The 26,278-nt window shown below is 38.5% G+C and overlaps 1 protein-coding gene across 5 annotated transcripts in view; it reads left to right on the top strand.

The window, feature by feature from the left end:
- Positions 1 to 19,256, top strand: part of Xrcc4 (X-ray repair cross complementing 4) — a 212,661-nt gene extending 193,405 nt beyond the window's left edge. For all 5 annotated transcript variants that reach the window (XR_015734962.1, XM_087896767.1, XM_087896769.1 and 2 more), the window contains one exon: positions 18,773 to 19,256. Coding sequence is in view for 4 of the 5 variants with exons in the window: in XM_087896767.1 (XP_087752893.1) it covers positions 18,773 to 18,878 (106 nt within the window). In the remaining variant the exon portion in view is untranslated. The remainder of the gene's footprint in view (positions 1 to 18,772) is intronic.
- Positions 19,257 to 26,278: the final 7,022 nt, after the last annotated feature.

Below are 26,278 nucleotides of genomic sequence, written 5' to 3'. Positions count from 1 at the left end.
GTTAGTTCACATTATATGGTATCTAGATGGGGTTGAGATTAGTGTTCTCACCACAAAAAAGCAACTCTTTGAGTCTTAGGTATGTTGATTGGTATAATTATGGTATTTATTTCTAAATCAAAACATAAATTTGTGTATCCAAAATATATATAATTTTCCTTGTCACCTAAACTCAGTAAAGCTGATAAAACACCAAGGTCAGCTTATTTCAGGTGTGGAAAAGCAATTATAAGAGAAGAAAAAAGCTATATGATATAATAAACTAATATGTGAAAGTTTTTTGTAATTCATCATTTGTGCATAAAATTTTTCTTTATAAGTTCAGATTCATAAGAACTTTCTTATATACCCCAGAAAGAACCAAACAAAATAGAATCTTGTTTATATATAATGGCACCCTCGGTTACACTTTCAGTATTATATTAGAAATTCTAGGTAGTATATGTAGAACACAAAGAAATAAAACATGTAAGTCTGATTAAAAGAACAATTTTAATATTCATGGCTGATATAATACTATAGGAAATCTGAAAGAATCTATGACATTGAATTAATACAAACATCTTAACGCCATAGCCTCAGGCCGCAACTTCACAACAGCAACAGCTACATGCTGGTCCCAGCTGCTGCTGAGTACTGTGTCTGGGTTTATGGGCCTACCACAGCTGGGGTCTGTGTTGATGTCTGGTGGCCCATGTTGCCACCAAAGGACACATGGCTACCTAATTCTAGGCCACAACCTATGACCATGGTGATTTTCAAGGATTATGCCACTGCCAGGGCAATGCTAAGTTAAGTTGCTAGCACTGTCACCAGGGACCATGCTATTATCCAGGCCAGGGTTACTACTAAGGGCCATGTCTGGACCCATGGCCCTACAGTAGCCAGAGTCTTTGTTGATGTCCATAACTCCTGATACCATTGAAGGCTATTCCAATGTCAAGAGTCTGTGCTACCAACCTAGGGCCAGGTTGGTGTCCAAGGGCCAGACTGCTGCTGGAGCCATGACATACCAGTACTGACCTGAGCTGCCACTTGAGGCCGTGGTGACATCTGAGCCTGGGCTGTGGCCTAGCACCGTGTCTTGGTCTGTGGTCCTACCACAGCCAGAATCTGTACTGATGTCCTTGGCTCATGTTGCCACCAAAGGCCACATGGATACTTAGGACCTAGGCTACAACCTGTGGTCATGTGGATATCCTGGGGCCATGCTGCTACTAAAGCCATACTAATCTGAGTGGCCTGTGCTATCACCTAGGTCCATGGTATTGTCTGGGCCAGGGCTGCTTCCAAGGGCCATGTCTGGATCTGTGGCTCTATAGCAGCCAAGGTCTGGGTTGATGTCTGTGGCCCGTGTTATTACCAAGGGCTGTGTAGATGCATGGGATCTGGTCAGTCACCTGAAACTATGTTAGTGTCCTTGGGCCATGCTGCTGGACGATACTGATCTGAGTGGCCTGTGCTGCCATCAGGGCCATGATGATGTCTGGTCCTGGGTTGCTGCCAAGGGCCATGTCTGGATCTGTGGTCCTGCTGCAACTTGGGTCTGTTTTGATGTTCATGACTCATGTTGCCATGGGGGTCGTAGGAACCAAGCATGTTGAAATCCAAGGGCTGTGCTGGGCTTTCCCCTCACTGGCCCTGGGATTGTTAGCCCTGCCATCACTGAATACTGCAGCAGTACAGCTGGTCCCCCACAGTCAGAAAAGATGAGGCCACCCCTCACCATAGGCATGTACCTCACTTGGACAGCACTCTAGCAATCTAGAGAGAGGGCCCTGTACTTTGCCTGGACAAGACAGTACAGGTGGCCCTGGTGTGAGTATTGGTGAGCCAGACCCAAAGGGCCTGAGAGCAGGAGAAATGGCCGTGCTCCTTGCTACAGGCTGCATTGGGTGGGCTGGCCTAGACAGTGCTGGAGGGCTCACCCGGATAGTGATAGTGAGGGAAAACTGGTGGTCTGATCAACCCAACTACAACCCAGACCCAGAAACTGGGCTAGAGTCGACACATACACTTTCTGTGAACTGTTGGAACACATGAAGGGGATGAAACTGCAGATTCAAAACATCAGGATCCCCACTACACAGTACAACAGGCTATCCAAGAGGAGCACCAGGGAAAGCCCACTATTGATGGTATAGCAGAAGCCAGAGGCCTCGAACCAAACCAATGAGTCATGGCAGTGAACACTTGCAAGTGAAGATGAAGGGACTAAAGGATTGACAGTACCTCAATGGGCCACACCACAGCATCCACGATGAAATTCTTCTCTCTTGTTGTTGTTGTTTGTTGTTTTGTTTTTGTTTGCTTTGCTTTGTTTGGTCTGGTTTTTCTTTCAAATTTAGTTTTGTTTTGGTAGGGGGTTACAAGGGCAGAGTGCAGATGTGGGAGGAGTGAGGAGGGTGATAGGTGGGATCAGAATGCATGATGTGAAATCCACAAAGTATCAATGGAAGTTAAAAAAAAATTCACAAGTTTTCTTAACGGTCAAGTATTAATAAAGAATTAGACAACTTAAATCTTAATTCAAGTCTAATGGTGAACCCACCCAAGACCAAGTATCCTGAAGGCAGCTACTCCCTAGGTCAAACCTCCTATTTCAAAAGAAGGACCAGAAGTATGGGTGAATTCTCTGACCTTTGGTGAGGGTAGAGTGGATCTAGGTCTATGGGCCATCTTAATGTCCAAAACAGGAAGTAACCACACCTTAGGTCAGGGTGTGCAGCCACAGTTGTTGTCAACAATCTTGAATAAGCTCAAACTCTCTGACCTTCAGACATGGTGGACTAGACTCACTTTTTTGGACCTCCACAAAGAACAATTATCAGATAGGAATTACATTTACAATGTCCAGTACATTGTATGTGGCAAATGTGGAAAAATTACCTTATTTTCTGTCCTGTCTTGTTGAGTCCAAAATTTTATATGTAAACCACTTTCTATCAAATTCTAAGCAAATCTGTTTAAACCTTAAGAGCATTTCTTAGATAAATAACTTAAACTTTTATGTTTCTCAACCTTATAAACTTTATATCTTTTGTATAAGTTTTTTTCTGAATTTGGTAACAAATCTGTAAAACTGTAACTATTTATTCTTCAACCCCATCAGAGACCCAAGTAGGATATAATATTATCTTAGAACTGTCCTACCTTGTCTTGGCAAAGTTCAGCAGTCATGTTTTGTGTTCTCCTTGTCTAGTTTGGACAATATACTGTCAACATTAATGGCAAAGGCAGATTTTGCCAAGTGGCTAACTTTTTCACAAAGAAAGCAAACTTCATATAGAGATCCTTTGATACCCATCATCCTATTTTGAAGTATATTGGAGCTGTCTGGGGCAGACGTGTCTTGTTGTCATAAAAAGTCTTATGTTATCTAAATGTATTAAATGCCATAATTTGTAGATCTAAAGAATGTGAAGACCATCTATCTATCTTAAATATATATTTTAATTGGCCTTGAAAACATACCTAACATAACTAAAGTTTGATTATTATACATGTCTAACTATTAACTTATATTTCTTAATATATACTACATTTTTAAATGAGCTGAATAGGTACAGTACCTCAAACAAAAGTAGAAATATATATACAGTATAGCAATAATAATCTTAAATTTGTAACAATATACAAACATACCTTAAGACTAGAAACATATATATATGTATATATATATAGTATAGCAACAATAATCTTAAATTTGTAACAGTATACAAAAATACCTTAAGAGTAGAAGCATATATACAGTATAACAAAATAACCTTAAAATTGTATCAATATGCCAAAATCCATCCAAATGTAAAATATTTGAGATTAATAGTTGCTTTTTGGTTTAAAGGTAGATTCAGTAATCTGCCCTTTTATCCTATTCCTACCAAATTAATTTTGAATGTGTGGTCTTTTACTGGAGCATAATTGACCTTCCAAAGGCTGTACTCATAGACAAAACTGACCTTTCATTTTAAAACTTCTAGCAACCATTAATTGCTTTCACAATTAAGAATGTGATTATACATCTGTGATAGTTTGAAAGAAAATGATTCCTAAAGGGAGCGTCACCGTTAGGAGGTGTGACTTTGTTAGAGTAGCTGTGGCCTTGTTGGAGGAAGTGTGTCACTGTAGAGGTAGACTTTGAGTCACATCCAGTATCTCAGTTCACTTGTTGTCCACAAGATATAGAACTCTCAGCACCAGTACCATGTGCAATCTTGGGCTTGCACAGACTCTGTGCATACTGTCACAGTCTCTGAATCCACATGTCATCCACCATCTCTGGTTCTTACAAGCTTTCTACCTCCTCTTACAATGATATACAAGCTTTGGAAGAAAGGAGTGTGAGGTGGGTGTGTGTGTTTCATTTAAGGCTGAGCATTCTATATTCTCTTATTCTCTGCAACTTGTGAGAGGCCACTTTGTTAATCACCATCTACTTCAAATAGAAGATTCTCAAATGAAGACTTAGAGATACAGAGACCTATTATATAAATGTAGATAAATAGAAGTTGGTTTAATACTGTGTCTCTTTAGCTATATAACAGTAGTAGAGCCTATGAAGTATCTGCCTTTAGGTTCTTGGCCTGATAATGGCTACAGGTCTGAGTTTCTTGTGTGGAATAGGCCTTAAGTCCAGTTGGAAAGTCGTTGGTTACTCCCATGTTGCTCTTGCCTTGACTTTGTTACTATTAAAATACGTTAAACCTAGAGAAAAGGAGAGAAAGAAAAGTGCATATTTTAAACTAGTATCCTCTAACAATAGTTTTTAAAAAGAAAAGAGCAGTTAGTCATATATATCTCTAATGGAGGGAACTAAGGGCAGAAAGAGGAAGAAGGGCTCAGGAGTACGCTGGCTGATTGGATTAACCAAAGAGGTCTGAACTTACTGAAAAATGCTATCTTAAAAGATAAGTGAAACCTTGTGTTGTGACACTGTGCCACTAATCTCAGCACTCAGGAGAAAGAGCGAGGCAGATTTCTGTAAGTTCAAGGCCAGCCTGGTCTACAAAGTGAGTTCCAGGACAGCCTGGAAGACACCTGATTTAGACTTCTAGCCTCAACAAGCATGTACATGTATACCTGTTGACTGGGTTTTCTGTCCTGCCTGGTTTCCACCGTCATTAAGTCCCAAACAAATCAAACAGAGGTCTACATTAGTTATAAACTGATTTGCCCATTAGATCAGGCTTCTTATTAACTCTTACAACTTATATTAGCCCATTATTCTTGTCTATGCTAGCCACATGGCTCCGTACCTTTTTCAGTAAGACAGTTACATCTTGCTTCAATTATGGCTGGGCCAGGACTGCCCAAGGAACTTCCTTCTTCCCAGAATTCTGTTCTGATTGACCTGCCTCTACTTCCTGTCTGGTTGTCCTGCCTAATCTTCCTACATGGCTACTGATCAATCAGTGTTTAGTTAAAATATAATTGACAGAATACAGACAGTTGTCTCACACCATATGCCAACATGTTCACATACATGCTATGTATGTATATACACACACTCACACACAGCACAGAGATGAAGTAGTAGAATTCAGTTTAGGACTATCTTGCACATTTCAAAGGTTGAAACTTTTATAACGATCTCTTCCTTCTTAACACTGAAGTGTGAGTTGTGTGACAGCATTTCTCACAACCTTTTTGATGCAGTGTAACATCCAGGTATAGTTTCCAAATAAAATGTTCCATAGAAAAATATTTGGGTAACATGTCCATTGCTATTGCTATTGGTCCAGTCTAGTCTGTGCAGCCATTTCTAGCAGAGACTGCTTCACAGCAGACTTTCTAGTATTCCGGCTCATACATTGTTATCACCCTTTCTTCTATTATGTTACCTGTGGCATAGATGTAGGAGTTGTGATGTAGGGCTATCCATTGGTTAGGTCTGGGCTCCAAACAATCCTTTGATTTCTGTGTCCAATAGTAACCAGCCTTGAAACATTATGCACACAAACAACAAAAACAGGCACAGTATATCATACTTATAAATATTCATGCATGCATATATGTATATATGTAACAAATACAATCAGAGAAAAAGGAGTTGTCAGCTTGAAAGCGGGACACAGTGAGAGGGCTGGAGGGAAGAGAGAGATTGTAGAGTATTTTGGTGTGGTGCTTTCCTTTGCTTTAAATAGTCTCTTTGAGACAGAAAATTGAACTCTTAAATGACTCTTCCACTGAAGAAATATTTTTGTCACATGGTTCCCTGGAAGAAATATTTTTGTCACATGGTTCCCTAACAAATAAAAGAAGCAAACTGCTTATGTAAATAGCCAAAGAGATTTATTAAACACAGAGAAGTAGTCCTTACTGCTCTAGGGGCTGATGTTATAAAGTATGGACATTTCCTGACAAAATTTACTCGTGTTTGTTCATCTTCAGTAAGTCAACATATATCTATTTATTGTAGGGAAATTATGTGTATTATATATAGACAATATTTAAACTATATAAGAAATAAAATATCTGTAATAATTGATACCAAATAATGAATTTTTGTACTAATTGTCATTAAATAGGTGAGAGTTTTGTGGTCACTAACTTTTCATTTTCCTCGAAATAAGGTAATATATTATAAATTTATTGGTATAACATTTGCTAATAAGAGATGGCAACACATGCCTACCTCAAAGATACCTTATTGAAAACACAATCATCACTTACCTTGTTACAAATATAACAAAGAAGAACAGCACAAGCAGAGTTACTGCTTGAACGTCTCTAAGTAGCCAATTTTAAATTCTCTGTGACTTCTACCATATGGCTTTGTCATGTCGACCAGTTGCTAATAAAGTAGGACTGGTGTGTAATTATGTTTTCAATGATTCATCTGTGAAACACGCTGGATTATTTTACATGGACGCATCTGGTACACATGTGTACAGTGGTTGTTCTGTGGTGATTGACAACTATATTCTTCTCATAAAGACCTAGATGCACAGATGTAAAGTCTTGATTTCTTAGAGAGACAAAATGTTGCATTTATAAAATTTGTACCTTAGCAATTTTTGAATGGAAAATTTATTCTTATGCATGCATTCACACAGAACACAAAATTTGCTCTGTTACTGAAATGTAATGTAAACATTTCATGAAATGTTTTTCTATCACTGAGCAGATGCAGTGAAAGCACCTTGATCTTTTGATATTTATTTGTAGCATGACATCTGTTTTGGATTGTAGGCTCAAAGAAGGCAGTGACCATGTCAGCTTTATGTTATGCAGACAACATCCAGTAATGCATAATTCTCCCTTGAATGTTTGCTAAGTATTTATCAGTCAAGATGGGTATGTTAATGACCTTTAAAAATAGCATTTATAATCTGGCCATAAGCACCTTTTGCATTAAAGAGGCATTAGCCATATATATTGTCCTGGTTTGAATTTCATACATTATAGTTTGCAAGATAGCACATGGCCATGTTGTTTATAGTGAGATAAGTTTGTAAAATGTTAAAATAGTTCTGTAGTGTACATTGTATATGTCCGTGTACATGAAGGATGTAACAGTTTTAGCTGATATTTCTTAGGTAGAATTTGAACACGTAATAACAGGAACAAAGGTTGAAGCAAAGAGGAAAGCCGGGAAAGAAGCAATGGTTAACATCATGAAGGGAATGGCAGGGCATGGAGTCAACCACTGACTCGGCCACTCTCAAGATGCGAGGCCTTGGTGGGCAACTCTTGTGTCTATGGTTTTATTTTCACCTAGAAAATAGAGATGTAAGAACATGAAGTTATTGGTTATGTAAGGAGCGTGACATAAGAATACTAGACACTTTACATTACGTTTCCATAATATTTTAAGTACTGCATGAAATAAGGCAACCAAACCAGCCAACCACAAAGGAAATTGTGGGAGGAAGCTTCCAGTTGTACCCAGGCATGTAAAACTTCTTTTCATTTACACAGGGAAAGGTTGTAAACAATTTCTACTGTGTGTATTATTTCACTTATACATGTTTTCTGAGTGATGTCAAATTATCATACATATTTGAATGTATGATAAAGATTTGAGTACTATGATAAATACAAAGAGGTTGCATTTTGTTTTTAGTTCATCTGTTCATCTACAGGTAAGAAGCCTGTAGACACAAGCTATGGAAGAAAACCTATGTGTCTTATTTCAAAATTAATAATAACCTTTCATTTCATGTGTAAGGGAGAAGATTTGCCTCCATCCAAGTATAAATAGATAATAAACACCATCTATAACAAGAAAGACAGGCTAATCTGTTTTCCAGGAAAATAAATAAATAAAAGTTACGTGGGGATCTGGATCAGTCGGCCACTTAGTAGAATGCACAACCGAGTTTGAGCTCCAGCACCACAAAACCAAGTATGGTAGGACACAGCTGTCAAGAGGTGTAGGCAGTGAGCCAGAAGCTCAGAGTCATCCTCCGGTACATAGTGAGTTCAAGGCCAGCATATTTTTATCCCCAAAATAAAATTTTAAAAATGAATAAAGCTGTCATTGTGGAGTGGTGCTTATAGAATCTACAGAACATGGTTGTGACTGTGAACTAAGAGACATGGTGGGAAAAGAACAGTAGTCTTCGAGGAGAGACTGAAAGACTTTTAGTCATCCTCGATAGTAGCAATATGTAGCAGTTGACTACATACTGTCTCCACTCCCCCGGGATTTGTTCCTCCTTTTCAGGTTTGTGTGATGTTATTGTAGTATTTGTTCCTATCCTTTACAATTTTGTGCAGCTAACATCATTCTATGATAATCATATCAAAATAGAACCATGTTAAAAATAATTTAATTTCAGTTGAAAATATTATATATGGTACTTTCATAAGCTCTACTTCTGTAGCCTTCTAGGAGTAAGAACTCTTAGGGATGCGTTTACATTCAACCTTTCTAGTTAGAGATAGACTTTTGTCGTTAGGAACATTACCTAAAATTAGTATAGTCAGTGTTAATTGAAGCGTTGCTTATATTAGTATTTCAATTGTTTGTATTCTTTTTTTTTTTACTATTAATCAGGAGTCACTTTGGAGCCATAAAGGTAGATCAGTATGTTAAAGGGCTTGTTGTACAAGTCTGATGTCCTAAGTTACACTCCTGGAACCCATGGCTCCTGACAGATGTCCTCTCATAGTCACATATGTGCTGTGGCGCACACCTGTACTTACACACACGTGTACTACACACATACTAATAAGAAAAGGTAATTTAGAGTAGTTGTGCAGAACTGCCATTTCCTAAAAGGTCGTCTCCAATACATTATTAAGAGAAAGTAGTATACGGAATTTTATAGTATCATAATAAAAGAATTTTATATATTATATATGTATAAGTTTTAAAGGATATACATTAAAATATCAGAAGGTGAAGGCATAAAGTATAATCATTAGTTCCTTTGAATTTTCTGAAGTATTTGTAACACTTGTACTAGATACCAACCAGAATAATGGATGTGGTTCATATTGGATCTAGAAGTTCTGTGCTTGAAGTTCTAGCCTTCTTAAAATGATAGAAAATGCAGTATTTATTTAATTGTGTCAAATATTGGATTACTATTTCACTATAAAAGATATTGTGACTGAACAGAAAATAAAGCAAGGTGAGATGTAACACAGAAAGGTCAGAACATTAGATGGAACCCGAGAGCCTCCCTGCCTCGTCCCTCTCCCGTTCAGCCCTCCCCCAAGGTCCTCATGCTCTCAGTTTACTCAGAGATCTTGTCTTTTTCTACATGGGTAGATTAGATCTATGTAAGTCTCTCTCATTGTTGTCTAAGTTCTCTGGGATTCTGGTTTGTAGGCTGGTTTTCTTTGCTTTATGTTTAAACAGCTTGATTTTTTTTAAAAAAAAAAACCTAAAAAACATTTTTGAGATGGAGATCATTTACATATAAAAATACATCGCCCAGAATGAATTTGTACTTCCCACTGTAGAGAAAATCTAGCTATTACAATAGTTCTTTGAGGTTACTTAGTTGCAAATTGTCGATCTGTAGAGAAGTATTCAGGGGTATAATGGGAAATATCAAACACCATTTTTCTTTTGTAAGGACAAACAAACCTTCTGTTGTGAAAAAATGAAAAATATACTTTAGATCGTCACTTAAAAGATTAAGTTTTTATATAATAATATTTGTGGAGGATTTTAAATATATATGTATTTTTGAAATATATATAATTCAAAGATAATTATGATCAGACTAGAGAACTCAGATGACTATTTCCCATGAGTAAACTCCCATGGGTGTCCAGTTTTTATGGAGTAAATACGTATGTGAATTTCCTAATTTCAAATAAGTGTTATATTTTTTGATTGAGTATTTTAATTTTGCTCTATGGTTCTTTTTCTTTATTGATTATTAAGAGACTGAGCTAATAATCCCCCCTCTTGAGAAGAACATGATATATGCAGCAGATTTTATTTCATGCTTGACTTGTTTTTCAGTAGGCAAATAGAAGACATTTATGTTCATTGACACTCCAAAAGGCTTAACAGTAATAAAGAACAATAACTTAATGACTCAAAGAAAGAGAAAATTCAGTATTCTAGGGTCTTCTGTTGGTTAGGTTCTGAGGATGTGTGTGCCTAGAAATTTTTCAGCATTTCCTGTTGAGACCACAGCCACAGTATTGAAAGACCATTCACTTAACCACCACTTGCCTCTTTCAAACATGACAGTAAAATGGACTGAAAATACTAATGTGAACCTTCAACATATAAATGTATAAACTCCAGAACTACTTAGAAAAGTCACTGTGTAAACTCATAATTTAAAGTAAAAACAACTCTGGCCAGTCTGTGTCAATGATTCTGGTTCTAAAATCTCTAATGAAGACCCAACATGTATTTTTTATGATTTTTGGATCATCTCTCTCTTTTTTAATATTTTTAATTGATTTTTATTGAGCTCTACATTTTTCTCTGCTCCCCTTCCTGCCTTTCCTCTCCCCTTCAGCACTCCCCGATCTGTCAGATGCCTTTTTCAACCAGTCCAAGGGCTTTTTTACCTCTAGACTTTACATAGTTTGTTCTTATGTCACCTGTTCTAATCAGTTTTCCTGAAATCTATGTACCTTGGTAGGTTGAAGCAAAAATTGAACCCTAACAAAATGAACAATGGAATAATGTCAGAAAAATACTCTACTCCAGAATGACTGCATTTGTAAACCCTGGACTCTGAGAATGTGTTTGACTGTGTGGAAGCAAGAATTGAGGCTACGAATAAGTTGGCTATATAATAGCACAGATGTAATATTAGATTATCCAGCTTGGTCCAGTGTAATCACTAAGTGGTAGAATCAGGAGAGAGAATGAAAGCACCGCAGCATGAAAGTGATTGGTGATGCGCTGGGCAGTGGTGGCGCACACCTTTAATCCCAGCACTTGGGAGGCAGGGGCAGGCAGATCTCTGTGAATTCGAGGCCAGCCTGGTCTACAGAGCTAGTGCCAACTGCTAGGACAAGCTCCAAAGCTACAGAGAAACTATGTCTCAAAAGAAAAGAAAAGAAAAGAAAAGAAAAGAAAAGAAGGAAGAAAGAATTAGAAAGTGATGGTGATGTAAGGATGTGTCCTGCTACCCATGATGGAAAAGTGTAGGAAAGAGTTTCTTCTTCACCATCTCCTCCAAAGGAGAACACCATCCAACCAACACCTTGATTCTAACCCAAGCTTCTCACTAAGGTGCCATAGTATGTGAATTGTAGTATCAGCCACAGGAATTAAAGCAACTCCTTCCATACCGGGGGAAGCCATCCTTAGTCCTAGGTCAATGAGAATCACTGCCTTCCATGGCACAGAAGACCATCTGATTATGTGGTTTCCACTGCTCCAGCACTAGACTTCCCTAACCTGGAGCTCATTTTCTGTATTTCCATTTTATTCTCTAAACTAGTAAATTCTAGAGTCCAAGTCAAGGGATTTTATTCTCAGGGAAGCAAGTTAATGTTGACTGTTCAGAAAATGCTCGTTTCTTGGAATGTTAATGGATGAGATTGTGAGGAAAAGAGCACCCAACACCAGACTCATTTGGAAACCATGGTAAACAAGCTTTCTTTTCTTTCTTAAAACACTTTTTAAAATATAATTTTGTGTTTGTGTGTGTATATACATATATACATACATATATACATACAGTTAAGGAGGCTATCTCGTACAAGTTATCCCTGTTTCCAAATCAAACATCTATCATCTCTGGCCATAGAACCTTCCAGACCTGTTCTAGACACAGAAGCATATTTATTCATGCACTTATATACATATACATATGTGTGTGTGTAAATACACATATACATATAATTTAGTTTTCTACATACACTATTCTGTACTTTATTTAAAGATGTCATTACAAGAGAAATTTTATTCCTTCTGTTTTATACTGCTGCCATGAAATAATTATAGGAGTTAGTGAAAGAAAATAGTTTCCTGACATTTGCACTAAATGTCTCCTTCCTTTTTAGAGAGCATCCCACAGGACAACTTTTTCAGACCCAGTGTCTCCACTTTCATGCTGTTCTCCTGAGAATAAGAGCAGCCCTGGAGGAAACACACTAACTAATGGTCTTCATTAACAAGTGTGGCCTGGGTGCTGTTGACTTTGCCTTGAGGAAAGTGTAGGCTAATGCCCTGGCTTTGTTGCCTGGCTGCATCCTCCCACCTTCACCGCTGCCTGGACTGTGAGACTTTGCTTAGTCTTCTCCATCCTGTCTACCTCATCCATTTACTCATTTGTCATTGTTAATACATGCAATCACTGGAACATTTGTGTGCCAAATGTGGTGCCAGGTAAAATAAAGCAGAGCCCTCCCAAGAAGGTTTCGTGTGGAATGCACTGAGCAGCAGTAGCAAACATCCCCTGTGCCAGTTCAACCCAGTAAATACACAGAGTGGAGCTGAAGCTACGCAAAACAGGTTTGAAAAGCTTGTGTAAACTAGTCTACTGAGAATGGGCTTGGTTGCCACAACAGTTTATTTATCCATAGACATTTAGCAAGTGTTCAATTTATTGTTATGGAATTTCTGTATAAGTGCTTCCCTCCTTAGGTATTGTGGCTCTCTTTAGCTAATGGTTGGTTTTAGTACTGAGTTATGTGCAGAACTCAGAGGACAGCTCTGTGGAGTTGGTCCTTTTTATCTACCTTTAAGATGGGTTCTAGGCTCCAACTGGGGTCATCATTCTTCTGTCACAACAGCTTTTATATGCTGAGTCATCTCATTGTTCCTCAATAGTTGTATTTTCAAATCTTTACTTGAAATCTTTAGAATTATCCTTTTACAATGTCTGTACATCATTAAGTACATTATAGGGTTAAATATAACTACTTTTTGTTACACTTTTCTCTTGTTTTATTCAATGTCACGTATTGCAAAGGGCATTTCTGTGTTCTTCTTGCTCATGTTTAAACAGCAGGGTTGTTTGTATTAGAAGTTATCTATGAATTTAATTGAAACTAATGAATAGTTTCTCTTGCTTGCTACTTGAGTTGCCAGGAGAGTCTGTTTCTCTTCTTTCACTTTCTCAGGCCAATGAAATGACGTCTAGACTTGTGAATTCCAGACAGCGTGAGCCTCTGCTTTTACTGGGTCATGGAGGCTTCGGTCTGTTAATTTGTTCCGGAGAAGCCTTGGTTTTTATAAGGTTAGCATGAAATCAGTCAGCCACTCTTCCCATCCTAACAGCCAATATATCTCTATGTACTAATTCCATATTAAAAATAAATTAATGACATTGGTGATATCAAACCTTTAAGTTCATCATTTAAATATCTTATTTAAATGGTAGTCATAGAGTTGAGTTTGGTAGTTCATCAATGTTCTTGTAAAATGCATGATAGGTGCTGTGTTAAAGGTCAGTGTGATAGTAGTCTGCCTGCTTGATCTTGACAGGGACCTTATCGTTTGATTTAGTTTTGTTGTTGGTGTCTTGTTGGGGGTGGGGTCTCTTTCCTCCCCCCCCCCTTTGGCTTTTGTGGGATTTTCTTATGAAAACTTGAACTGATGAATCCTAAAGTCAGACCATTAGATATTTGGCTTCTTTTTGTTTTGCTTTTAGAGACGGACTTTTGATATATAAACTGTAAACTAGCCCAGGATCACCTCAAACATGTGATCCTACTGCCTCAACTTCCCATGCACTAGAATTATTGTCATGCCTCAGCAATTCTTGTCAATATTGGCTTTTTCAAGTTGCATTTTATGTATTTGTGTGTGTGTGTGGTATATGTTCTTATAGGCAGTTACTCATGTGCCACCATTCAAACTTCAGGGGGAAGAAAGAGTAAAACAAAGTTTAACTGTCTAGGCATTTTTTTCTTTACATAAGCAGAACAGTTGCTTCCAGCTGTCCTGCTGGGGTAGCTGGGTGGTGGTGGTTCAGCGCTTGAACGTGTGACGGCTGTGATCTGGGAGTTTAATACTTCTTCCTTCCTGTGAGAAAACATTGCCTGCCCTTCTGTGATAAATCTTAAGCTTAACAGTGTCCTTCCAGATTATTCTTCTCAGCTCCAGATAATTAATAATGAGTGAAATAATTTACCTAAAATGTAAGCTTCCGCAGTCAACATTGCAGTGAGAGCCAGAACTGGCCAAAGTGGCAGCCACTCCAACTATTAGTCCTGTCTTGAGTCGCCCCTTTGTTTCCTTTTGCTCCTTTCTCTGTCACTTCATTGTCCACAGCCATGCATTTTCTCTTTAACAGGCCCTCCTCCAGATAGCTCTTTCCCTTCACCTTCTACTGTAGTGACCGTTGATGAGGCCATGTCTGCTCTCCTCTGAAGATGCCTTCCCTGAGTTTTGTTGCTATATAACTTCTCCCCCACCTCTCCAAGCAGATGACCAGCTGGTGTTTCAAACCAAGCTTTCTAAGCTAGCACTGAATCTCTTGCTCTTCTATAAATATCTCCACCACAGCCAAAGCTACAAGGTCTAGAAATCTGAAAAGGTTGTCACGGAGAAGCTGAAAATATCCAGAACTGACATCTCATGGAAAAGCAGATGTAGTAAACATACATAGGTGCACAGATATATACTGTATGCACACAATGTGTGTGCACGCAACACATTCACACATACATCACTGTTCAAAGATCACTATTGCTTAGTTGTGATACTGACTTTTTTAGAGCCATGCAGTAGTGTGGCTTTCATGCTTGGATCTGTTGCTCAACACTTCATTTGAGATTTGTGCATGTGTATACCTGTATAGTATTCTACTCCGTGAAAGTTGTGTGTATTGCTATATAGAAATTCAGTAATATATATGCCATTTCCATGTTGAGAGACATGTATATAGTTTTCAGTTTTTTACTACTAATAAACACCTCTATGATCGTATGTATGTATGTATGTATGTATGTCCTGAGTATCTGCCTATTGGTGAATTTCTGAGCCACAGGTAGAAACATTTCCTTATCTTTGACAGATATTAACCAGTTGTTTTTTGTATTAATTTCAAATGTCGGATATCTTACCAACAATATTTTATCTAGTTATTTGACATCCTCTGCAAGCCTTGATATTATTACACATTTTTTGTTAACCTGCCATTGAAAGAAGTTTCACAATGGTTTTAATGTGCACATAGAATTTAATTGATCCCAGATAAAGATCTCCTGGTCCTGGCTTCTGAGTTCCCCGTATGGAACCATCATTGAACAGTAAACTATCTGAAATCTACCTGACTCCTAAATAGTAAAATTGTAAAACAGAAAAATTCATCTTAGTTCTTTCTATTTTCTATAAATTTACAAAACATCTCTGAAATATTTGTCGCTTGTGAAAGAGATGAACGTTTCTTTGCTGTGGACAGAGTTGTAACTGGCTCTGTTGCTCACTGTGATATGAGACCTGAGAATTGTGCATTTCTGTCTCATGCTTTCCTGACTGCACTGTCATGGCTCACGATGCTAACAAAGGTCAACTCAGTTTCCTCAGCTCCAGGCTTTCCACAGACAGCAGTTGTAAGTGTAGCACTGGGAAGCTCTGTTTTTCCTGTCTCGTCCCTTCAGAGTATTCCTTTTTTCTTCTGCTGATATTTTAAAACAGAATTGATAGACCTCTATTTTCTAGGTGTGTACAGTGTCTAGACAGTGAACAATATTGCAGAGGCCTTTCCACATCTGGCTTCCTAATTGACATAATTCAGTCCTCTTTTTGCTCAAGAGAGCTAAAAGCAACTAATACATTTCAGATCAGAGAAAAAGATGTCTGTGTATGCGCCCATGTGCATGTATGGGTGTGTACTTGTTGAAAGCATATATGTGTGTGTGTGTGTGTGTGTGTTTCTACATGTATATGTTTGTGTATATGTGTGAAAACATGTAAAGGATATGTTGCTATTTTTATAGTATCTTTTTTTCTCTTATGAAGTACATTTAAGATACTTGTTTACATGCTCTGATAGTTACATCTGTTTCCTGTTAATTCCCAGGGATTGTAATTGTCACCTTGACACTGTATTAATGCCTAGTATCTTGGCATAATCAGGTTATCTGCCCTTGGCTTACTTAACATAATGAAGACCCGTCCTTGATTGGGAGTAGCCAGTCATGGTTAATTGTGCAAAGTCAAGAGAACAAAGAGGACTGAGTACTGAATTCAGTTTTAATAATCTGTGCAACTAAATATAGGTGCAGGGATTTTAAAATAATAATACATAGCCCATATTTCTGCATTTCAGTTGGTTATTCCTCTATTCTGCCACTACCAAATCTTAATACTTTATTCAATATTTAGCCACTTGTAATACCAGCTTCTGTGTGTCTTGTGGGAATTTACAAACATTCTCATTTTCGTCACCTAGTTTAATCTTCACAGCACTATTAAGGCTCATGCCACCTCAGTTTTACAGAAAGAAAACTGAAGTCCTATTGGATGAACTGGCTTGCCTAGAGTCATACCATAATTCACACCCACTTGTCCTAACTTTAACCTTGTACTTTTTCAGCTATAGTAAGCTAGGCATGGCTTTGAAGCTGGAAATATGGAGAAACCTCTATTAATGGATTGGTTTGATCTAATCACATCTACCCCTGAGGCCACCTCTAGTTAATATTAAGCAGTGCTTCCTAAGGCTCAGTGGTGAACCACTGGCAGTGTTTGCTCAAGGACGGCAATTTACTTTGACTGAGCTCTGTGATCCTCTAGCCCAGTTTGCTTGGTCACAGTGGCCATGGAGTGAACAGACTATTGTCTTAGTTTCACAAGTGTGTTTACATATAGAGGTCAAATCCAGTATAGCAGTAGCTGTACTCATGCATCTAAGTAGAATTTAGCTTACTGTGGGATTAACTGTAGAACCTATAAATGATATGGACAAGTATATTTTGTTCCCATCTGCCAGGATATGGTGTCATCATTAATCAACTGACCAGCTGACTACTTGAGTGAAGTTGTGTGATCAGAGAGTACAGTTGCTGGGAGACAACATGGATATTAATGGGTAAAAGAAATGTAGAGATTCACAACCAGACAGTGTGCCAAGGATGGGTGAACTGAGAATGTTCAACTCTAAACAAGATGTCTCCATCAAATCCCTCCTCTCAGTGCTCAGTCCTGCAGAAGAGAAGATGGAAAGAGTGTGAGAGCCAGAGGGGATGGAAGACACCAAGAAAACAAGGCCTTCTGAATCCACATGATGTATACACATATGAGCTCACAGAGACTGAGGCAGCATGCACATGGGTCTATCCCAGATGGGGTCCTAGAACTGAAAGGAGAAGTGGACACATGTAGGCAGAGACTGCACATTTGTCCCCAGCCACCCAGACCCAAAATAATCACATAGAAAATACGTTAAGTTAAAGACTACTTGACTTATTGGCTTAGGCTTCTTATTAACTAACTCTTACATATTAAATTAACCCGTATCTATTATTCTGTATATCTCCACAAGGCTATGACTTACCGGGTAAAGTTCTGGCATCTGTCTCCTTTTGGCAGCTATATGGCATCTCCTGACTCTGCTTCTTTTCTCCTCTATCTCTGCTTAGAATTCCCACCTTGCTCTATTCTGCCCTGTCATAGGCCCAAGCAGCTTCCTTATTGATTAACCAATAAAAGCAACACATACACAGAAGGACTTCTCATACCAATCACATGCCCCCATCCCTGACCCAGGAGCTATATCTAATTGAAAACTGCTTGCAAATGAAAATGTAGTTTTCTCCATGGAGTTTCACTTGGGGAGTAAACTATTCTTAAGGGTGGGCTGCATGACCAGTAGTAGATAGCCAAGGGAAAATGAACCCCGTGACATCCTTGGAAGTTCAAGCCGTTCTGATGTTGTTATTTAAATGTATCTTTTTTAAATTTAACTTTATTTATTTTTCATCCCCTTTGCCCTACATGTTGTGTGTGTGTGTGTGTGTGTGTGTGTGTGTGTGTGTGTGTGTGTAAGTCTGTATGTATGTGTGCATAAAATGGCTTCTGATTCAGTGTTTTTATGAAAGTCTTGAGTGTGCAGATGAGTGGGTCTCAGTTTCCTGTGCCTTCTCGTGGGCTCTATTCCTTCTGCTCATTTGTTTTGTCCTAACCCAATGTGCTAATTTTCATTTTATCTTATTTTATTATTGTCCTTTAGAAACTTATTTATTTTCTGATGAGAGCCAGAAAGGCAGTGGATATGGACGGGAGGGAGATGGGAAAGAACTGGGGTTACAGAGTGAGAGGGAACTCACCAGGATATATTATGTAAGGTTTAAGAAAACAATTTTCGATAAAAGAAAAAATAAAGATAAAAATGGAGATTTAAATAAAACCTAAAATATAACTCTCCTGGCTTTCTTTCTTCTCTAGGCTTGCCCCTTCACTGCCTCAGACCTTGAAAGAAGAGCATGCTGCTGCTGCAAACTTGTCCTTAGAAACCCTGAGGAACAGCAGCCCAGAAGATATCTTTGATTAGATGCAAACCCTAGAACCTGACTTTGGTGTTCATTAAGCTATGTTCTTCATCCAGTTCTTCCAAATGAAAAGACAAGCTTTCAATTTGACATTTTTCTCAAGCATTCAAGAAGCCTATTAAACTGGAGTTTTGTTCCAAATGGCCCATTTATCATATTCTTTTAAGTATTATTGTGACTTTCTAATGACTCTTGGAAGAGTTTGGGAATAGATTAAAAAAAATTTTTTAATATCTCGTTCTTTTTGAATTTCACTTTAAACAATATATTTGAAAAGTTTAATTTACGAGATGACACATATAAAATAGATCTTTATGTTGTATGTAAACAATCTGAAAATTTGATAGTTAATAAAAGTTTGTGTTCTTAGAGAAACCTTATTTATCTGAACTTTTTCTTTATTTTAGTAACGTGTCTTTCTAAACTACTTACTGATGAACATCCCACATTGAAACGATGTCCCATACCCATGCACACACTGGCAGCATTAATTAGCCTTAGTGGGTTATTTTAAAAAGCCAAGTTGGGAAGGGAACATCTTGAAGAGTATGTGGAAGGATTTAGAGGGGAGAAATAGGGAACAAATTTATCACATTTAACTGAAGAGTAAAGAAAGAAATATGAGTGCTTACATATGTAAATGTAACCATTTGGGGGATCAAAACAAAGTAAGCAACAAAAAATAACCTTTTCCGGATTTTCATGAAAGCAAAGATCGTGTCAAATCTAATGCCAGTAAAACTGGTACATTTCTTCTTAATGTTCACCTTCCTACTTCCTAACCTCTCATTCTGTCACCGTTTCTTTCCAGCTGAGCACCATTCCTTCCTATCAAAGTCACAATGCACAGCATGTTGTCAGATCTGGTATTGGGTCTGTTCCGTGTCGTCTGCATTTTTGATGAAACTCATCACTTCCGTTTTGTGCTCTTGACTTTAGGAACAGTGTATGTCCTCCTCCTTTTATCTGGTCCCCTACTATTTAGGCTTCTCTGCTGATTTCTTCTGCTCAGTAGCCAAATGCTTGATCACTCTAGGTTTAGTCCTCAGCACTCTGCTCATCACTATCCATTACCGATTTGGGTTTCATGTTATTTAAATGTCACCTGTATAGCTTATCTCCAAAGTTAACAGGCAAAGTTATAAAGAGACTTTTATATATGTGTGTGTGTATATATTATATACTTACATGTACATGTGTTTTTGTATGTTTGTTTATTTTGGTTTGGTTTGTTTTGGTCCCCAAAATAGTTGCATTTACATGAGTAAGTGTGGAGGGCCGGACCACATTCTCCATTGCTTCTAGGAACAAAGGTAGAGATTGACCTCTGTGACCCCAAGGTGTGGCGGTACACGCCTTTAGTCCTGTTGCCTGGGCAGCAGAGGCAGATTGACCTCTGTGACCTCAAGGCGTGGTAGTATACGCCTTTGGTCCCAATGCCTGGGAGGCAGAGACAAGCAGATCTCTGTGAGTTCAAGGTGATGTAGCACACGCCTTTAATCCCAGCGCACGTGCTTGGTAACTCTCTACCGCTGCGTCCCTGCCTACTCCCGAGGCATCATCTGGGATAATGGGCAGTGGACCCATCCAAGAGTGACACGTCAGAAGCGAGGACTGTTTCCTTTATAAGGGTTGGGTTCCATCTTATCTGGGTCTCCGCCATGTTGGCTGATGCCCGCTCTCCCAAGGGGCATTAAAGCTTTACTGCAGAAGTATCCTATGTGTACCGCGTGGTTCTTGCTGGCGAGACGGTAGCGCGGGACAAGTAAGCACTCATTTATTTTTTTATTCTTGAGTTTCAAACACGTGCAATAAAATGTGTATGAATATATGTGTGTGTATTTATGTATATTATATATACATATATATAGAGAGAGAGAGAGAGAGACAGACAGACAGACAGACAGACAGATTTTCCTCCATTTTGTCACATAAAGCTTATACCTATAATCCCATGAGTCAGAAGCCTAAAGCTGGAGAATTTGCCATGGATTCAAGACTAGTCTGGGTTACCTAGTGAGTTATGAGCTAGCTTGGGCTGTGAAAAATGTTTTCAAAAGAAAGAAAATTTTGTCACAATTTAATTTTTTGATGGTTTACATAAAAACTATATAAATTATCAATTAAAAATACAATTCTAAAACACAAACTTACTTAGCCACCTGAGAATATTGCTATACTGTTAAGTCTTTGATAATCTAAGATATATGCACATTAGCTCTCTCCAAGGGACTTTTAAATATGAGATGGTATTCAACTAATTAAAATTATGCAACCAGTATGCATCCATGACAACAGCATCCATAAAGTTCATCAGATTTTGAAAGTTATAAATTTTTATTTTATCTCTGTAGGACAATGGATATTTTCATCCATTTCTGTGCCACATTGATTCAGTTGGCTACAAAAGGGTGCATACAGCCTATAAGCACAGGCTGTTCGTGTCTTGTGGAAACCTGAATGGCATGGCATTCTCTTTCATGCACTCCTTAGACAGAGCACCACAAGGTACTCAGATCCTGCCGTGCTCAGCCATGGTTAAGCCCATGGTTTCCACTGTCTGCATTCTAAAATTAAATGCCCTAGAGACCGTGGATGGACTTGTAAGAACTGAGCAGGACTACATCATGAGTCTTTGAATGTTAGTATCCTCATTCTAAGACAAATGGATTTCAATTCTGGGTGGGGGATTCAGCCTAAAATTTTTAAGTTGGTGGCTGACATCAGATACAGTCCAGGATTCATTAGAGAAGGAAGAAAAAGTCCCTGTGCAAAAAAAGGTGTCCTTATTATATTGTTTTAAAAGGTCAGAGATCTACTTTTGAAAAGGTTTGCTTCCTGGCCTCTAATTCAAATTTATAAAATACAGAACTCTGTCTTTGAGCCAACCAACTATTTATTGGGTGTTCAAGTCAATGAATGTTTATCAAGGAAAGGTTGTACACGGAGTACAGGACAGGGCCATCTGGAGAACTGAAGACTAGATCTCGTCACTTTGCAAACAGTCGCTCAACATTTGTGCTAGTTTCGGTTCTTGGCATGAGATATGGCAGACAGTGAACAACACGTAAGCTCCCTGTTTTCATAGCGCTCATGTTGCAGTAAATGAAGCTTGGAACCCTCAAAACAGGACCATGTCTTGAGAAGCTGTAACTGTCCTATAGTTAACTGAATTCATGGGACTTTTTTAGGATATCTGAGAATAAGAAAAGAAAAAGAAAATAAACTGCTGATCAATGAGACTTGCTAGACATGGCCCCAAAAATCAGCTCTAATCCTTTCGCGCCTCTCTCATCCTTATACTCAGTATAGGATCCGTCACAAATACCTGTCATCAAAGTAAGCATCCTCAATTTACCTGTGAGTTAGTAATCCCAGAAAACACGTAGTCACATTTCAGCCTCATCTTAATAACATTGTTAGGGAAAATGATGACACCGACGAGACCTTCCATGCACATATTTATGGCTGTTGTCTGACCTTGGATTTTTCACCAGGGTTCTAACAATTTCTAGTAATTGCTTTTTACATGAGATTTCTCTGTAGATGTTCTCTGACTTAACCTAAATTATTTTCTCTGTATACTAATTGTAAAGGGGTATTTGAAATGATTGTCGACTTTCTCTTAGACCAGTAACTCTCTTGTCTCCTCAGTATCAAATACTGTCCAAGTTACACTTGGCTCATATTTATCCTGCCCTGTGATGCTTTTACTTACCCATGATCTCTAATTTTCCTACAATAGGTGAATAAAATTCAGTACTTATTGCTTGCCTGTTAATTTTTTCTTTCTATTATTTAAGTATTTCATCTGAAATTCTCATCCCACATTGTCCCTAAATATGCTTGCTTCTGCAGGAGAGACTCACCCCCATCTCAATATTGATAGGAAATTTTTTTTTCATGAGAAGCAGGATCGATTTTGGTGGCCTAAGTTCCAGTTGAAGGATATGAATCTTGAACCATTTACTGTTTTTTATAAAGAGTTTGCAACTTAATGGTGATCTTGGATATACTAGCCAGTCAAGCACAGGTAGTTTAAACAGTGTTTGTGGAACCTGCTTATACAAGACCCTCCTATAAAGGCTTTGCCTCTGAGCTGTGCTCTTTCTCAAAAGCTGTGGTTGAGACAGGAGCTTTTATGAAGGTAGTATAATATTCCTAGGAATATTATCCATACATCGCAGGAGTGACACAATGAGAAACAGGAAAGGAGAAAGCAATGCAGAGATGCCCCATCAAGATGGCTGCCATGTTTGCATAATGTGTTCCCACCAGGATCTTGGAAGAAACGGTTCGGATGATTTTTCAAAACTACACACGGTGGGGCACAAAAGAAAAAACAGTTATTGGCTGCTGTTTTCAGTTAGTGGTGGCCTGGCTGCCTTGATCCCTCACATTGCAGTTCCTGCTGATGAGCCATGCTCTGGGGTCAGAAGCAGAAGTGTAGGAACCAATGCATCTACCGAAGGAGGTCAAATCTTATTGCAGTTGACTCATGGTGATTTTAAGGATTTTGAGCCACAGCCCAATGGTTAACCAATGTGCTACACATTGCTTTATGCCATTTTGTGCAGCCTCATCTCACAATCTTAGTCAAATTGATAAGACTGGGAGGCCAGGGAATAAGTTGGCTTCATGGCTTGTCCGAAATGAATTTTCTGGGGAACTCAACCTGTAAGTTATGAGGAAACTAAGGGGTAAAGACCTGAGCAAAATAGCAGAGAGAAGCAAAGAAGTCTAAGAACTCATGAGGAGGGAAAGCAATGCCTGTCATGCCCCTGATACCTGCACTTTTCGGAGCTAGTTCCAACATAAGTATACTGTTAAACACTAATGTGCCCCTTTCTGTAGCTTTATTAGTTGAATGATTCTTTAAAGGGAGGGTGAGATTAAACTAGCAAGGAAATGTAATACATTTTCCATCTCAAATAATAATTTCCCAGGAGTTGCTGTCCCCCATGTCTGGCCTCTGCTGACTTACAGATCATAAAGGAGCCTGATCTGTAGGCTAGAGCCCAGTCCACTTTAGGGAGACTTTCGGGAACGCTGACTGTCTAAGCCACTGCAGTTATGCTAGGCTGCAGAACTATAGGCAGATAGTCCTACTGTCAAATATGAATAACCACTTGCTACATGGTGTGTGTGTGTGTGTGTGTGTGTGTGTGAGAGAGAGAGAGAGAGAGAGAGAGAGAGAGAGAGAGAGAGAGAGAGAGTATTCATTAGCTTATGCATGATATAGCTCATGTGTAGAGGCCACAGGATAGTTTGGGGGAATTGGTTCTTTCCTCCCAACAGGGATTCAAGAGAGTGAACTCAGGTTGTTAGGTTTCTTTTCAAGCACTCTTACCACTAAGTGAACTATCTTACTAGCCAGGATACAGCTTTGTTTGTGCAATAGTTTATCACAGATTATTCATTTTAATAAGATTTTTTTATTCTGCAAGAATTATGATAGAGGAAAAAGAAAAAGAATACAATAACAAAAGAAGTGTTTTCTTCAAAACTTCTACATAAAACATTGTTATTTATCTTTGTGTGTGTGTGTGTGTGTGTGTGTGTGTGTGTTAGTTACAGAGGGTGTTGCTTGAGCACACGCTGTAGAGGCCACAAGGAGGCTTTGGATCCCTTGGAGCTGGAGTTGGAGGTGGGTTTTAGTCATCCAATGTGAGTTTGGAGAGTTCTTAACCACTGAGCCATCTTTCCAGCGACCAAATAATTCCATTTCTGAAGTTCATTTTCAGTCCAACCCTGGAATATTGTTATGTTTCCATTTCATTGAGAAACCTCAGGGAGAAGAAATTGGAGCCCAAGAAAATGCCAGAAGGAGATAAGTGAAGTTTCTAAACTTCCCTTCAAGGATCCTCCAAGTTTGTCTGAGGAGCAATCTGTGCTGTTGGAGGCATGGAGAAATGTATGTAGCATAATCAATACTTTGTTTCAGTAAGGGCCTATGTGGTCCATGTAGTTGGTAGGACTGTCTACCAACTAAGAATCTTGAATTGTTACTAAGAGGGAAGGTATTAATGTGAGTTGCAGGCTCTAGAAAATTTTCAAGGGAAGTAGGGAGGTGACTGGATTGGATCTGTGTTCTGAGTGAAATTATTAAAGGGAATGTGAGGACAGGTGCAACCACGCACTCTCGAAGGATTCAGATTTGTTTGTGGGCTATTTCTAGCTTGTGTGATATATCATCAAACTGTTACAGACCCGGGAACATTGAAGATTGAGAGATCTGGAAGCTGAAAAACAGCTGACAGAGAAACTCTTTCCCATCCATCTTCAGGGATTATTTGGGAGTGTTGTTAGGTTCTGGTAGAATTAGCTTCCATTTTTGATCGTTCCCAATCCTGTATTGACTCCTCATTTCCTACCAAATACTACTTATGTACACCTCTGAACTGATTGATGCTGTTGTTATTGTCAATTCATTTCTCTATGAACCTCTTTTCAGAGGCTAGAGGTGGAACTGTGATATTGGAAGCAATAATCATTTGCTTCTCAAGGTGATTAGTGCAGAGATAGCAACTCAGTATCTAGTCATTTCAAAGGACACTGGAAGGAGTCAGCTCCACACACTGAGGCCATTCAGGGGATGTTCAATTATATGAACGATTGTGAGGGAGGGCCTTAAAGCCTGAAAATCCATTATGATCTAACACTTATGTTTCTTAGAATTTTGGTCCCATATTAGCTACAAGGTATGGGGAATCTTTCTCCCAACCAAACAGTAAAATAAATAGCACTCTTTAAAAAAAAACTCAAATTATATCTTGTTTCTAATTTAAACAGAGAATTTGAAACAATTTTATCATCATTTCTGAGCAGGGGCCAAAAATAGCCCCTATATCTGCACAGACTTCAGTGGGCAATGTGTGAATAGACACTTTTTCTACTTCTTGAATGACTTTTGCATTCTGTTTATTTTTCTTTTACTTTTGAGACTATAATGTAATTATGCCACTTCTCCCCTACTTTTCCTCCCTCCAAGCCTTTCTAAATACATCTTCTTATTCTCTTACAAATGCATGAGTTCTCTTTTTAACTAACTGTTCTTACATACATATAACCAGCCCATTCTGTATAATGTTACTTACATGTATGTTTTCAGGACTGATCATTTTATATTGCATAGCCAATTGATGTGCTCTTCCCTGGGAAAGATGATTTCTCTTACTTTTCACATTCCTTCACTGCTTGTAGGTCTTGTAGGATTAGGCCTTGCTGTCTTTCCCCTGTCCACTTTGGCATGTCTATTGCTGGTGTCCTTCTTCAGGTCATGTTACGGCTGTCATGTTAGTGAGACTTTATGAATTTAGCTTCTAATATACAGCTATTTACAAACCTTCCATGAGTAGGTCATCCAGTGTTTTGAAAACAATTAGGCTTTCTATCAATATCC

The sequence above is a fragment of the Myodes glareolus genome, chromosome 15 (genome assembly GCF_982192425.1).
Source record: "Myodes glareolus chromosome 15, mMyoGla1.1, whole genome shotgun sequence".
In the NCBI taxonomy this organism is placed as follows: Eukaryota; Metazoa; Chordata; class Mammalia; order Rodentia; family Cricetidae; genus Myodes; species Myodes glareolus.
The sequence above is the reverse complement of the archived record's forward strand: the minus strand, read 5'-3'. Positions and strand labels throughout refer to the sequence as shown.